The sequence below is a fragment of the Lactuca serriola genome, chromosome 3, assembly GCF_051521515.1.
Source record: "Lactuca serriola cultivar US96UC23 chromosome 3, Lser_US96UC23_V15, whole genome shotgun sequence".
NCBI classification, from domain to species: domain Eukaryota; kingdom Viridiplantae; phylum Streptophyta; class Magnoliopsida; order Asterales; family Asteraceae; genus Lactuca; species Lactuca serriola.
In genome coordinates this window covers 149,098,514-149,110,733 of record NC_136410.1, presented here as the reverse complement: position 1 = coordinate 149,110,733, position 12,220 = coordinate 149,098,514, and the positions used below count along the sequence as shown (strand labels likewise).

Here is a 12,220-nt window from a genome sequence, read left to right as displayed (position 1 = left end):
TGCCCTGGGCCTTTGCCCAATTCGCCCATGTATTGGGCTAGCCCTGACTATGCTCTTAGAAAGCATGGCTAGTTGATTTGATGAAACATGGGTCTTAAAGTACTAAAACCCATGGGATAAATGCAATTAAGGACTTAAAAGAACTAATTTTCTCACTTCTTTCACTAAGTGTAACCACAAAATTTGTGGCTTCCCATATCCATATTCTCTTTAGTTTTTGTCTCTTAAAGTGTTAAGAACATAAAGATGAACATGATACTTGAATACTATCTTTTAAGTCTAACTAGTTTTTTTGTCTGAAGAGCTGAAACGATTCTTTTATTATAAGAATAAGAATAGCATTTTATCAAGTTGATTTATTCTTGGTGGATATCTCTAGCGAACTTCTACCTTGAAGTTTCATGCCACACTTCATCGACTTCCAATATCACATGAGAATCAAAGTCTTCAAAGGTTGTAACACTTTTATTTCTATGGTTGTGCTTGTCTTTCCAAGTCTTGCCAAATAATCTTTTGGTGGGAGTAAAACTAGTTTTATTTTCTTCAAAATCAACGTTTTCCATTGACATGTTTATGTTTTTGAAACAATTTTTGAATAAAAACCCAACAATTGGTATCATATCCATGTTTGTAAGCTTAGTTAGATTATTTGTTAAGTTGATTAAATCTTTGTTTTGGAAAACCTGGATGATTTTCTCTTTGCAAAAGAAGTCCATACATATTTTTTATGACAAATTTAAAATGTTTAGAATTGTTATTTTTGACTAAACGTTTACATGCATCTTTTTAGTCATAAAAGTTGTGTTAGAAAAAAAATAGTTGTTTAAAAAAAGTTTTAGTGTACAGATGTGTATGATGTACATAAACTAGCCATGAACCTTTGTGTTGTTACGTGTGTTGATTTATTTAAAATGGTTGTAATTATTTATTTTTTCATAAGGTATGTAATAATAATTATTATTATTATTATTATATATATATATATATATATATATATATATATATATATATATATATATATATATATATATATATATATATATATATATATATAGCGAACTTGTGTGTTTTTGGCAAAAATGGTCCATTGATTATAGAATTTTGGTATAGGGGTGTTTTATGCAAAATATTATATTCTTTGTCCACGTGTTGCTCATCGTGCCCGCCTCTTAGTATTTGATGTTTATCTGTTTTCGTTCTGTTTGCTTCATGATCTTTCCACCACCTCCCAAATCGAGTCTCCTCTCTTTTTCTACCCTTTCCTCCCTCCACCGCCAACCACTTGCTGATCCTTTAGGTTTTACGCTTGCATCTTCGATTACCTCTTTCTCTTGGCGTATGTCGCTGTACCATTAGTGGTGGAGGCCGTTACGGCTGTTAAGGTGGTTGTAGACAACGAGATTATAGTTTTCGATGTCCGTATTGGTCGGTCTTCTAATCGAAGCTTCAGGTCTTCATACTTGCAATCGATCAAGTAGGTATTCTCAGATACCCTTCCTAACTGACGATCAGTGGTATGCGGACATCGACGAGTCGATCAGTCGACTTCTTAATCACAAAATCGGTACTTGTCTTCGAGTGTCGAAGGTCTTCGTTCGTCAAATGGTCTGCCGGAGACACTTCTTCGCCGTCGTTAGCGGATGGCTCTAACTTCGATACTTGAGTTTTACGACATAGTTTGAGTACAATCGACAAATACAACCCGAAAGCCTTCTATTTCCACCGCTTCAATTCTGCTTCTTCATCGCTTCTCCAACCTTAAGCAATCAGCAGGCAGCAGTGGTGGTGGTGGTGTTATTTGGAGTAACGAACGGAAGAGTTCTCTGGCAGGGGTATGGTAGGGGCGCTACTTCAATCAAATCACGTATGCTACTATTGGAAATTTTGAAGCTTGGACCTCCATCGACCGGTACTTTGATTGATCATATGCTTAATTTCTTTTGTATACAAATTAGAATACGGATTTCTGACTGAAATTGTGTTTCAATTGATTTGTACGCAGAGATGAAATTTAAGGATAAGTCGCTTGCTTCATCATCCCCAACCCTATACAAGCCAGGAAGGTGATTGCTGTTGATGCTCCCCAAGGATTGGGCAACAAGGTATCCAGTTTTATACCCTACTTCAAAAATCAACAAACAAACTAACCCATATTCTTGAATATATATTACTAGATCATAACCAATGAACAATCTTGCTTCTTTAGGTTGCTTCTAACTTCAATGCATGGAACTTCTATTCATGTTCATGATTCTAAAAGGTACTCCAGTGATATTCCTTGCTCAATTCCATGTTAGGTTCTCATCTTTGGTCTCAATATCTATCTCAGTTATACAGTGGGAGCTAATTTCCTCTATATTATCTTCTCTCAATCTAACAACTTAATATACTACTATGGTTACACTTTTACATCAAATTTTATACGCTTTGAAAAAAGTAATTACAGTTAGTGAGAATCAATAAAAAAATTATGTTCTAATTTTAAAAACATTATGAAAATTTCCATAATTCATAGTTGCATATATATTTTTATTTGCAGTTTGTTCCTGCAGGTTGTGTGTATGGTTCTTCATGGGTTGATTGGCAACAAACATTTATCCATACAAAGTAAGTGATTATTGATTAATAATAATATAAGTTGTTCAATTTCCATTTTTTTAATTTGTAGGCTAATTGGAATTATTGATTATATGATCTGTTTACCTGCACATGGTGCAGTAATTGGAGCTTGGTTTGGGGCATGGCCTATGCCCCTTGACTGGGAAAGAACATGACATGTAACAATTCTAAGAACATGATTTGATGTTGTGAAATTCTAAAGTGAAGGTTAAAATCGTCATTTCACCTTCATTGACCATTGGTCAATGATAATTTCTGATCCGTTGACTTTTCAGGTGATGGCCAACTCAGCAGAAAAAGTCAGATTGGCTGGAAATCAAAACGTTATGGTTTGTGAGAGAGGAACCATGTTTGGTTATAGTAAGTCTTAGCCTACTTCTTATTTTTTTTTCTCTTTTCTTTTTAAATTTTGTTACCTGACAATTTGACAATCTTTTGTAGATGATTGAATCGTTGATCCACGTAGCTTTGAGTGGCTTTGAAAAGCTAATTGTCCTGTTGTAAGTATAAGTATATAACAATAACATTAATAAAAGATAAAATTTGATAATATAAATACTTGACTTCAATTGACTTTGACTTATCATAGGTTAAGTGAGATCCAATGGGCTGCTTTCATTTTACTTTGTGTAGGGTGCACAACAGCTCAACTTAATCCTTCGTAAGTTTAATTATCTTCAAGGAACATAAATGTGCAGAAATTCTGGTTATATGTTTTTGGGATGGCTCTCAATGTTGTTGCAATTATTATCCAAGATTTTGATGTTGTTCTCAACAAGTATGTTTCTTATACTCGGTGTAAAAGGCGTAAATGCCCTTCTCATATTTTTATCAATACATTGTTAACTACAATTTTTGTCTTTTGTGCAGGGGAGTTTTCCATGGATATTAACTGATTACGGTTCTCATGATTATCAACCATGCCCTAAGGTATTTTATTTATACCAAGATTTGAAAGATATGTTTTTTTAATAAGATTTAGTTGAAATAAAAATAAAAATGTTTATTTATTTTCAGTGGGATTGCTGTGTCCATGGTGATGAAGTATGCTGAGAATATTGTGAAGGTAAGTTGATTGGTATTTACAGTTTTGCCATTATTGGTATTTACAGTTTTTCCATTATTGAAGGTTTATTCAACTTCTGTAGCAGATGTGACACATGCATTCCAGCAACCTGCTGGGAAAAAGCTAGAAAGTGGTGGTGTTGGTAGTGGAGGTCTCCAGGAACTGATACATTGTGTTGCAAGGACAGTTGTCGTTGTGGGAGTGGATGGGCTTTTTATGGAGGTATGAAATAATAATTTATAGTTTTTAAATAGCATTTGGGATCTGTAGTTTTCTAAGGGCATATATGTAAAATCAGGTGCATAATGATCCACTTAATGGTCCGATTGATGGTCCAACACAATGGGTAAATTTCATGACACTAAAATATAGTTTTGCTTTGTTGATTTAATAATTTTTGTTGATTTATTGTTGTAAATAGCCTTTGCGACATTTAGAACAACTTCTAGAAGAGCTTGTTGCAATTGCTGCAAGTTTTAACTGTATTTGGAATCATTTTAGAGCACATTTTTTTATTTGGGTTATTATTTTGACTTTCTTTTTGTTTGTTTTTGATATTTAATAAAAGAGGATTTGCTACTAGTGGACACAAGAAAATGATTCGTTTTTTTGCATTACTATATTTCTATATCCAACTTTTTATGGCTTTCATATAGTCCTCGGCAAAAGCAAAGACAACCATAATACATACCGAAAAAGAAAAAAATAAAACTCTGATCAAAACCAACCCCCGCGGAGCGGGGCACCCCAGCTAGTTAAATATATAGTTTTTATTTGTAAATTTTTGTAAGTAATAGATTAGTTTTTAGAAATACTTTATTTTTTACAAAAATATAACAAAAATCAAGATGGTGGCCACTTTGAAGATCCAAAGTTGATGAACTTCATTTTAATAAAGTTTGTCAAACTTTATAAAATTATTTTAATAAATTTTTTACAGTGCGTTGAAGCAAGTGAGAACATATGAAGACTTTACAAAACGAAGGTCCGTTATGTACCTTTAGGAATCGATTTAATATTTTTGTGATGGCTCACAAAAATATTACTAGTTGATGGCTTGGTTTATGCACATATGTTTATAGCATACTAGGCGACAGCCCGCGCGTTGCGCAGTGGGATAATTATGTAGTTTAATATGGTTATATATGGTTTAATGTATTGTGAATAAGCCATACATAAAACTTGTATGCGATTAAATAGCATGTATATTTTTTGATTTACTGATTTTTTTATCATAATAAATAATAAATTTTTTTTACTATTAGTTTAAAATTTTAAATGTAATTTTTATGTACACATTGGTATCTAATGTAATTAATTGATAATTGATTAGATATGGATTCTCATTTGTGGTCTTCTATTTATGTTGAACCTCATAAAAATACATATTTAACGACTTTTGTTAGTTTTACTATTGAATAGAAAATGGTGCCGTATTTTAAGTAAATATAAAAAATCTCGTTCTCAATCAATTTTAAGATAGTGACATATTTTAAGTTAATATAAAAAAATCATATTCTAGAACTAATGTGTTGGGCTGAAGATTATTTTGTAGATTGCGTCTTTTGGGCTCGATAGTATAAGTTATTTTGTATTCCGGTTTGGGCCTGTCCAACTGAGAGCCTTTTATGTTTTGTATATAAGTTTACGCTTGCATGCATATTAGGTTAACGACTTTAGAGATTAACGAAATAGTGATTCATCTAGAGCATAACAGGTTTCTTTAATCGTTCTTGTAATCTACCAATCCTCTACAGTTGATGTTCTTAATCGAGCTCTTCTGAGGATTTTGTTTAATCATTCGACACGTTTGATTCCATCTTGTCTTGTTCTTATTATTGCGTTCATACAGTTTTATATTTACATACTTGTTCAAGATCTAATCGATCTTCGTAGATTAAAGGTTGTTTTAATCTCAACAATTGGTATCAGAGCAGGAGGCTGTGTAATCGATACACATCTTTTCTGTGAAAAAGATTTCCATTAGGGTTTTTCCGCAATCATCAATATTTATTGAACCGTCATCTCTTTATTGACGTATCTTGATATTTATTGTTTTGCCCTAATCTGCTTTATTACAAGTCTGATCTTTGAACAGGTTTTTACGATCATAATGGACGCGACGCAATCAAACCCTATTAATATTTCCAACAACATCGGTTCGACGACAAAGATTCCAATCTTATACACCCATGACTATGAAGTATGGGCGCATCACTTTAAAGACTACGTGATTGGATCGGAGGATAATGGGTACCTCATATGGGAAGCTATTATCAGTGGACCGTTTTCTCATTCTGCAACGTCCAGGATTATTAAGACACAAAAGGAGTACAATGATCTGATAAAGGATGTGAAGGATATTGCGCAAGATGAAAAGGACAAATTTCAGTGCAATATTAAGGCGTTAAGGTTGATCAGATTCGCCCTCCAGTCCGACACATTCAGATTGGTTAGCTCATGCACGACGGCAAAGGAAGTTTGGGATGGACTTCGTGAACTGTATTCTACAGACGAGGATCTAGAACATTCTATCCAAACTTTGCTTTTATCTGAGTTTGGAGAATTCAGGCAAGGGGACGAAGAAACGGTGACCCAGACATTCGATCGCTTCAATCATTTTCTCAGCAAGATGATCAAACACGATATTGAAAGGAAGCTTATCGAACAGAAGGTTACTTTCTTGAATGGACTGAGGTCTGAATGGAGAGCAGTGGTTTCCACAGTCAAAGCCCATGAGCAGTTTAAATCATACTCTTTGGCGAAACTGGTGGGCATTCTCAAGTCCCAAGAGAAGATTGTGCTGCAAGAGAAGAACGTCGTTTCTAGTCTTGGTTCGTTGGCCCTCCTATCTAAAAGTAAAGCTGTAATGGAGGATGAAGACCTCAACTTGGAGGAATATGACCTCACGTCTGAGGATTATGCCATGATGGTGTCCAATCCCAAGAGGTTCATAAAGAAGAGATTCCCCAGCAACAAAAACCGAATCTGGCAGGGGAGTTACAGCTCTGAAAAGGTGAACAATGAACCGAAGGCTGAGGAGCCCAAGAAGGAACCAAAGGTGGATGGCGATTCCGGAGTAAGCTGTTTCTACTGTGGTGGGAAAAACCACTATGCTAAGGACTGTGTCCTTAAGAAGATGACTGAAAAGGATGATGGAAATGATGAGGAAGCTGTGTTGCAGAAAAGATTGGACGAGTTGAGAAAGAAGAAGTCTACCGCCAACCCCTCTATTAATGCTCTTATTGTGCAGGGTTCGGTTAATGATGACAAGTTCGGTATCACGGAAGTTTGGTCCACCGACTCAGAAGACGATGAAGTGAGGAAGCCTACCCATGGAAAGGCTTATGTGGCTAAGGAGGAAAGCAGTGGAGGAAGATGCTTCATGGTGACTGACGTATCTCAAATGAGGGGATACAACACCGATGGTGGAAGCGATGGACCGAAGGTGCAGGAGGACATGTGCTTTACGGCCAAACCACTCAGCCAGCAGTTCAATGAGCTCGATGAACTGATAAAGAAGGTACAGTCTGTTTTTATTTCATCCAAAGTACCACCATCCTCATATGAGAAAGAACTAAAAAATGTTAATACAAGAATTTCTCATCTAGATAGTAGCTTAACTCAAACTCGAGTCACCAATTCTAACCTAACTGATCAATTAAGCAGGGTGGCGTCGAAGAGTGAGGAGCGGAGAATGTGGATCGAGTTAAAGGAGTCGGAATTAGTTAAAGTTAAAGACGAAAACATTTATTTGCAAAGAGACAATTTAAAATTGTTGAAACAACGGAATGTTTTTTGTTTAATTGCTAAACGTTTATATTCTAATATTACTCAGCTTCACTTGGATTGTGAAATAGGTCAAAAGATCCATCGCATGATTTTGCCCTTCCTAGAGTTTAAGGAGGATGAAATCGATGCCGAAGCCTACAATTGTGAGAGTGTGATATCGTCTGATGATGTCAATCCGACCTACATGTATGGACTGGACAAAATTGAGTCCTTCATTAAATCCAAGGACCATAAGGACATGCTTAAAAATCTTTTGGATGAAAATGACAGACTTAAACTGAGAACCGAAACCATGCAAAAATTTGACTCTTTAAACGCCAACGTAAGCTCAGAAAACAAAATTGATGTTGAAAATGCATCTGAGCTTAACGAGGACGAAAACATGAGTGAAATTTCTGTAGAGGACACGGTTGACTGCTCAGAATTTATTAAAAGCGAACCTGAAAACCACAAGAATCTTATTTCTGAAAATTCAGTGGAGTTCGCTCGATTGTCCCAACAAAAGTCCCCGATATTAGTTGAGAAAGCAGTTGTGTATCAAAAGGTCAGGACCACTCCGAATCAGGTTTACAAGGTGACTGGAGTAACCGAACATCAAACAGCTGAACTCACAGCTATTGTAAACGAAGATAATGCTGATGGCTGCGATGAGTACTTCTGGGAAGCTCCAATAGATAATGCAAACGAAACTGTTGGCTTATCTGAAAGAACCTCCTGGATGAGTAAAGGAAGATACATACCTGAACCCTTGAATAAGCCGGATAATTTCGATGAGCCAAGCACCAGTGGTACGAAAGATATTCCTCAGGAAGATGATCGTTCGACAAAAGAAGACACTACCTCTACTCCCTCAGCTCAAAGTGGAACTTCTACAGACATTCCCTCTGCTCCCTCGGCTCAAAGTAAAACTCCTGCAGTTCCAAAGGAACCAGCCAAGGAGACACCGAAAACGAAAGCGAATGTTCATCATCAACCTAAGCAGATGAGGAATAGGAAGAAAGAAAGGAACCAAAGATACAGGAAGAACCTTTCTGAAAGGAAACAATTCTGGCAATCCCAGAATGCATACTTCTCACACCAAGACAAGAATCTGAAGTATGAAAACAATCCTGTAGGAAAGCCTGAAAGTCACAACAACCGAAAGCCAAGGTTCGGTTCACGAGAAAATACCAACCGAAGGCAACGGTTCGGTTATGAAAAAGACTTCAACCGAAACCAAAGGTTCGGTTCCAAGAACAGCTCCAATCGAACGCAAAGGTTCGGTTCTGAAGTCAAAAGAGAACAAGACTCTAAGGTCAGTCCCTCCAACGATCAAAAGCAAAAGGGTCACCTAAAGTCTCCAGCTAGGAAGTCCTCTGAATCCAAACCCTCTCATTCTAATTCTTCTCGTTCTTCTAATTCTTCTACTTCCACCGAATCATGTCCATCTGGCTCTAAAGCTAATTCCGCTTGTTCTCAAAAATCTCATTCGTCAGCTGAACAAAAGGGAAAGCAGAAGGTCAATGAATCCAAACCAGAGTCCAAACCGAACACACCCAAATCTAATAAGATAAAAGTTTTTACCATTAAAAAGAAAGATGAAACAACTCTCATAAAACGAACATATCTAGTTGACATCTCTCTTACTGTTCCTGTTCCCATGAAAAGCTCACATGGACCCAAGAAACTTTGGGTTCCTAAATTGGCCAAATTTTTGCAGGTTATAAGTGACGAGCAGTTCGACGAAGAATGGTATATCGATAGTGGCTGCTCACGTCACATGACAGGGAGGAAAGAGGAGCTCAGGGAATACAGATCTCTTGCAAATGGTGGCAACGTCAAGTTTGGAAATAATTCTTTCGGCACCATATAGGGATACGGGATGATAACAAATGGGGACTTTACTATAAGGAAGGTGGCTTATGTGGAAGGACTCCAACACAACCTCATCAGTGTATCTCAGCTTGTTGGAGGTACAGGTCTCAAAGTCTCATTCGATGATGAAGGTTCTGAAATCATAGAGAAAAAGACAAAGAAAGTAATTCTCAAGTCAGAGCGAAAGGATGAAATGTTTCCCTTAAACCTTAAACCCATCAAAGGAAACCCAGCTATATGCTTGTTATCAAAAGCTCAATCCGACGAAAGCTGGTTGTGGCACCGAAGACTCTCTCATCTCAACTTTAAAGATATCAACCGACTTGTCACTGGAGGTCATGTTAGGGGTCTTCCATTGCTCAAGTTTGACAGAGAGCATTTGTGTGCTGCATGCGAAATGGGGAAGCAGAGTCGTCAAAGTCACCCATCTGTGATCAACACAAAAGTTGTTGAACCACTCGAATTACTTCATATCGATTTGTGTGGTCCTTCATCTATCGAAAGCATCGGTGGTAGCACGTATATTCTTGTTATTGTTGATGACTTTTCACGATTTACATGGGTGTTCTTTCTAAAGCTCAAATCTGAAGCGACTCAAAAGCTGAAAGTGTTTATCAAGCAAATTGAAGTACAGCTCAAGAAGGTTGTTCGCAATATCAGGAGCGATAATGGTCTTGAATTCAAGAACAGGGAGTTTGAAGAGTTTCTTGCAGAAAAGGGAATTAGTCACAATTTCTCAGCTCCCTACACACCACAACAGAACGGAATAGTTGAAAGACGAAACCGATCTTTGTGTGAAGCTGCCCGAACTATGCTAAGTTTCGCTTCCTTACCTCTTTATTTTTGGGCTGATGCTATTTCTGCTGCTTGTTTTACACAGAACAGGTCCTATCTCAACAAGCGATTCACGCTCACACCATATGAGATAATAAACAACAGAAAGCCCAATGTGAAATTTTTCCATGTGTTCGGCTCAAGGTGTTTCATATTTAATTCTAAAGAACACCGCAACAAGTTTGATGTCAAAGCTGACGAGGGAATTTTTCTGGGTTACTCGCTCACATCCAAGGCGTACAGGGTCCTAAACAAGCGTTCGAGAAGAATTGAAGAGACATATTATGTGACCTTTGACGATAGCTATGTCAAGAAGCTACAGGCCGAAGCAGACACCGCTGGGGAAATCTTTCCTCAAACTGGCCAAGTCACAGTCTCGCTCGCCAATTTGTACGAGAAATTTCTAGAGCTCTTTGACGAACCGGAGAAAGCTTCACTCTCCGAAGCAGGTGCAGTAGACAACAAAGTTGATCATATGAAGCGGATTGTCGAAGATGCTGCAAGGAGAATGCATGAAGGAGAATCGACCACTGATGACTCTCCATCCAACAATGCTTCAATCAAGGGGGAGCCAAGCTCAAATGTCGAGGGGGATCCAAGCTCACAAGTCCAGGGGGAGCCAAGTTCTACAACTTCAACCGAAGGTCCTTCACCAACCGAAGGTGCTTCTCCAACCAAAGATGTATCTCCAAACAAAGGTGCTTCAACGCCTGAAAGCTCAGCACCTCAAGAAACCCCTGAACCTCAAGTTTCTCAAACCTCATCAATCGAGGGGGAGCATGATGATATGACGCTTGATTTCGATAGCCTATCTGAGCCAGAAGAAATGATCAATGCTGAACTAGACTCAACCTTTGATCCGAATTACCCTCCTCTTACCAAATGGACCAGAGATCATCCTATCTCTCAAGTAGTTGGTGATGTATCTGAAAAGGTTCTGACCCGATCACAACTGAAGGCAAAACAGACATCCTTATTTTCAAAGGTTGAGTTTTGTATGTTTAACTCATTCGTATCAAAAGTTGAACCGAAGACAGTTAACACTGCCCTCGATCACTCTGATTGGGTTCAAGCAATGCAAGACGAACTGAACGAATTTGAAAGGAACAAAGTCTGGCGCCTCATTCCAACTCCTCCAGATGCTTCGGTTGTTGGTCTCAAATGGGTTTTTAGGAACAAAATGGACAAGGAAGGTAATGTTATAAGGAACAAGGCTCGTCTGGTGGTAAAGGGATACTGTCAGGAGGAAGGGATAGACTATGAAGAGACTTTCGCTCCAGTAGCCAGGCTAGAATCTGTTAGAATATTTCTGGCTTATGCTGCTCACAAAAACTTTGAGGTTTTCCAAATGGACGTCAAATGTGCATTTCTCAATGGAGAACTCGAAGAAACTGTGTATGTGGAGCAACCTCCTGGATTCATGAACGAAAAGTATCCTAATCACTGCTATATTCTGGATAAAGCTGTGTACGACCTCAAACAAGCTCTGAGAGCCTGGTATGAAATGCTTACAAAATTTTTAAAGATGTCTAAATTTAAACAAGGTTCGGTTGACCCAACCTTCTTTCGCAAAAAGGAAGGTAACCACCTTATGATAGTTCAAATTTATGTCGATGACATCATCTTTGGCTCCACGAATCCCAGCTTAACAGCTGAATTCAGAAAGCTGATGGAGACTAAGTTTGAAATGAGCTCAATGAGTCCTATTAACTTTTTCCTTGGTTTAAACATAAGACAGGGACCCGAAGGCATCTTTATTAATCAGGAAGCTTACACGAAGACTCTCCTAGCAAAGTTTGGCATGATGGGAGACTCAAAAGTCAAAATCCCAATGGCATTCGGCACCAAGCTTATCCCATCTCTAGACAAACCGGCTGTCGATATCACGCTCTATCGTCAAATGATAGGCTCACTGATGTATCTAACTGCTAGCAGGCCTGATATCATGTTTTCTGTGTGTTATTGTGCTCGATTTCAGGCAAACCCACGCGAACCTCACATGCTTGCAGTGAAGAACATCTTACGCTATCTCAAGCGAACCACCTCCTTAGGTCT

At 37.8% G+C, this 12,220-nt stretch overlaps 2 protein-coding genes across 11 annotated transcripts; both read left to right on the top strand.

The window, feature by feature from the left end:
- The first annotated feature begins 2,206 nt into the window (after positions 1-2,206).
- On the top strand, positions 2,207-4,884 carry LOC145093267 (2-dehydro-3-deoxyphosphooctonate aldolase 2-like). Of its 10 annotated transcripts, XM_079031353.1 has the most exons (11): positions 2,207-2,260; positions 2,553-2,607; positions 2,719-2,826; positions 2,895-2,979; positions 3,061-3,119; positions 3,209-3,397; positions 3,490-3,549; positions 3,637-3,685; positions 3,749-3,907; positions 3,984-4,031; positions 4,626-4,884. In XM_079031353.1, exons 7-11 carry the CDS (start codon positions 3,527-3,529, stop codon positions 4,650-4,652), a joined length of 306 nt encoding a protein of 101 aa, XP_078887479.1. In that variant the 5' UTR covers positions 2,207-2,260; positions 2,553-2,607; positions 2,719-2,826; positions 2,895-2,979; positions 3,061-3,119; positions 3,209-3,397; positions 3,490-3,526; the 3' UTR covers positions 4,653-4,884. The 10 variants fall into 10 exon arrangements, 6 of the variants coding, with proteins under 6 accessions (XP_078887479.1, XP_078887478.1, XP_078887477.1 ...); XR_013702802.1 differs by lacking the exon at positions 4,626-4,884 and having other exon boundaries at positions 3,209-3,280; positions 3,771-3,907; positions 3,984-4,267; XR_013702804.1 differs by lacking the exon at positions 4,626-4,884 and having other exon boundaries at positions 3,209-3,280; positions 3,768-3,907; positions 3,984-4,267.
- A 1,069-nt stretch (positions 4,885-5,953) lies between these two features.
- Positions 5,954-7,515, top strand: LOC145094693 (uncharacterized). Its single transcript, XM_079032781.1, has 2 exons — positions 5,954-7,208; positions 7,355-7,515. Exons 1-2 carry the CDS (start codon positions 6,318-6,320, stop codon positions 7,370-7,372), a joined length of 909 nt encoding a protein of 302 aa, XP_078888907.1. The 5' UTR covers positions 5,954-6,317; the 3' UTR covers positions 7,373-7,515.
- The last annotated feature ends 4,705 nt before the right edge of the window (positions 7,516-12,220 follow it).

Bases quoted from the DNA above. Each gene is read 5' to 3' on its own strand.
- LOC145094693 (XM_079032781.1), top strand. From the start codon at position 6,318: ATGATCAAACACGATATTGAAAGGAAGCTTATCGAACAGAAGGTTACT.
- LOC145093267 (XM_079031348.1), top strand. From the start codon at position 3,527: ATGATTATCAACCATGCCCTAAG. The intron at 3,550-3,636 runs GTATTTTATTTA...ATTTATTTTCAG, and splicing joins ATTATCAACCATGCCCTAAG to TGGGATTGCTGTGTCCATGG. The intron at 3,686-3,748 runs GTAAGTTGATTG...CCATTATTGAAG, and splicing joins ATGCTGAGAATATTGTGAAG to GTTTATTCAACTTCTGTAGC.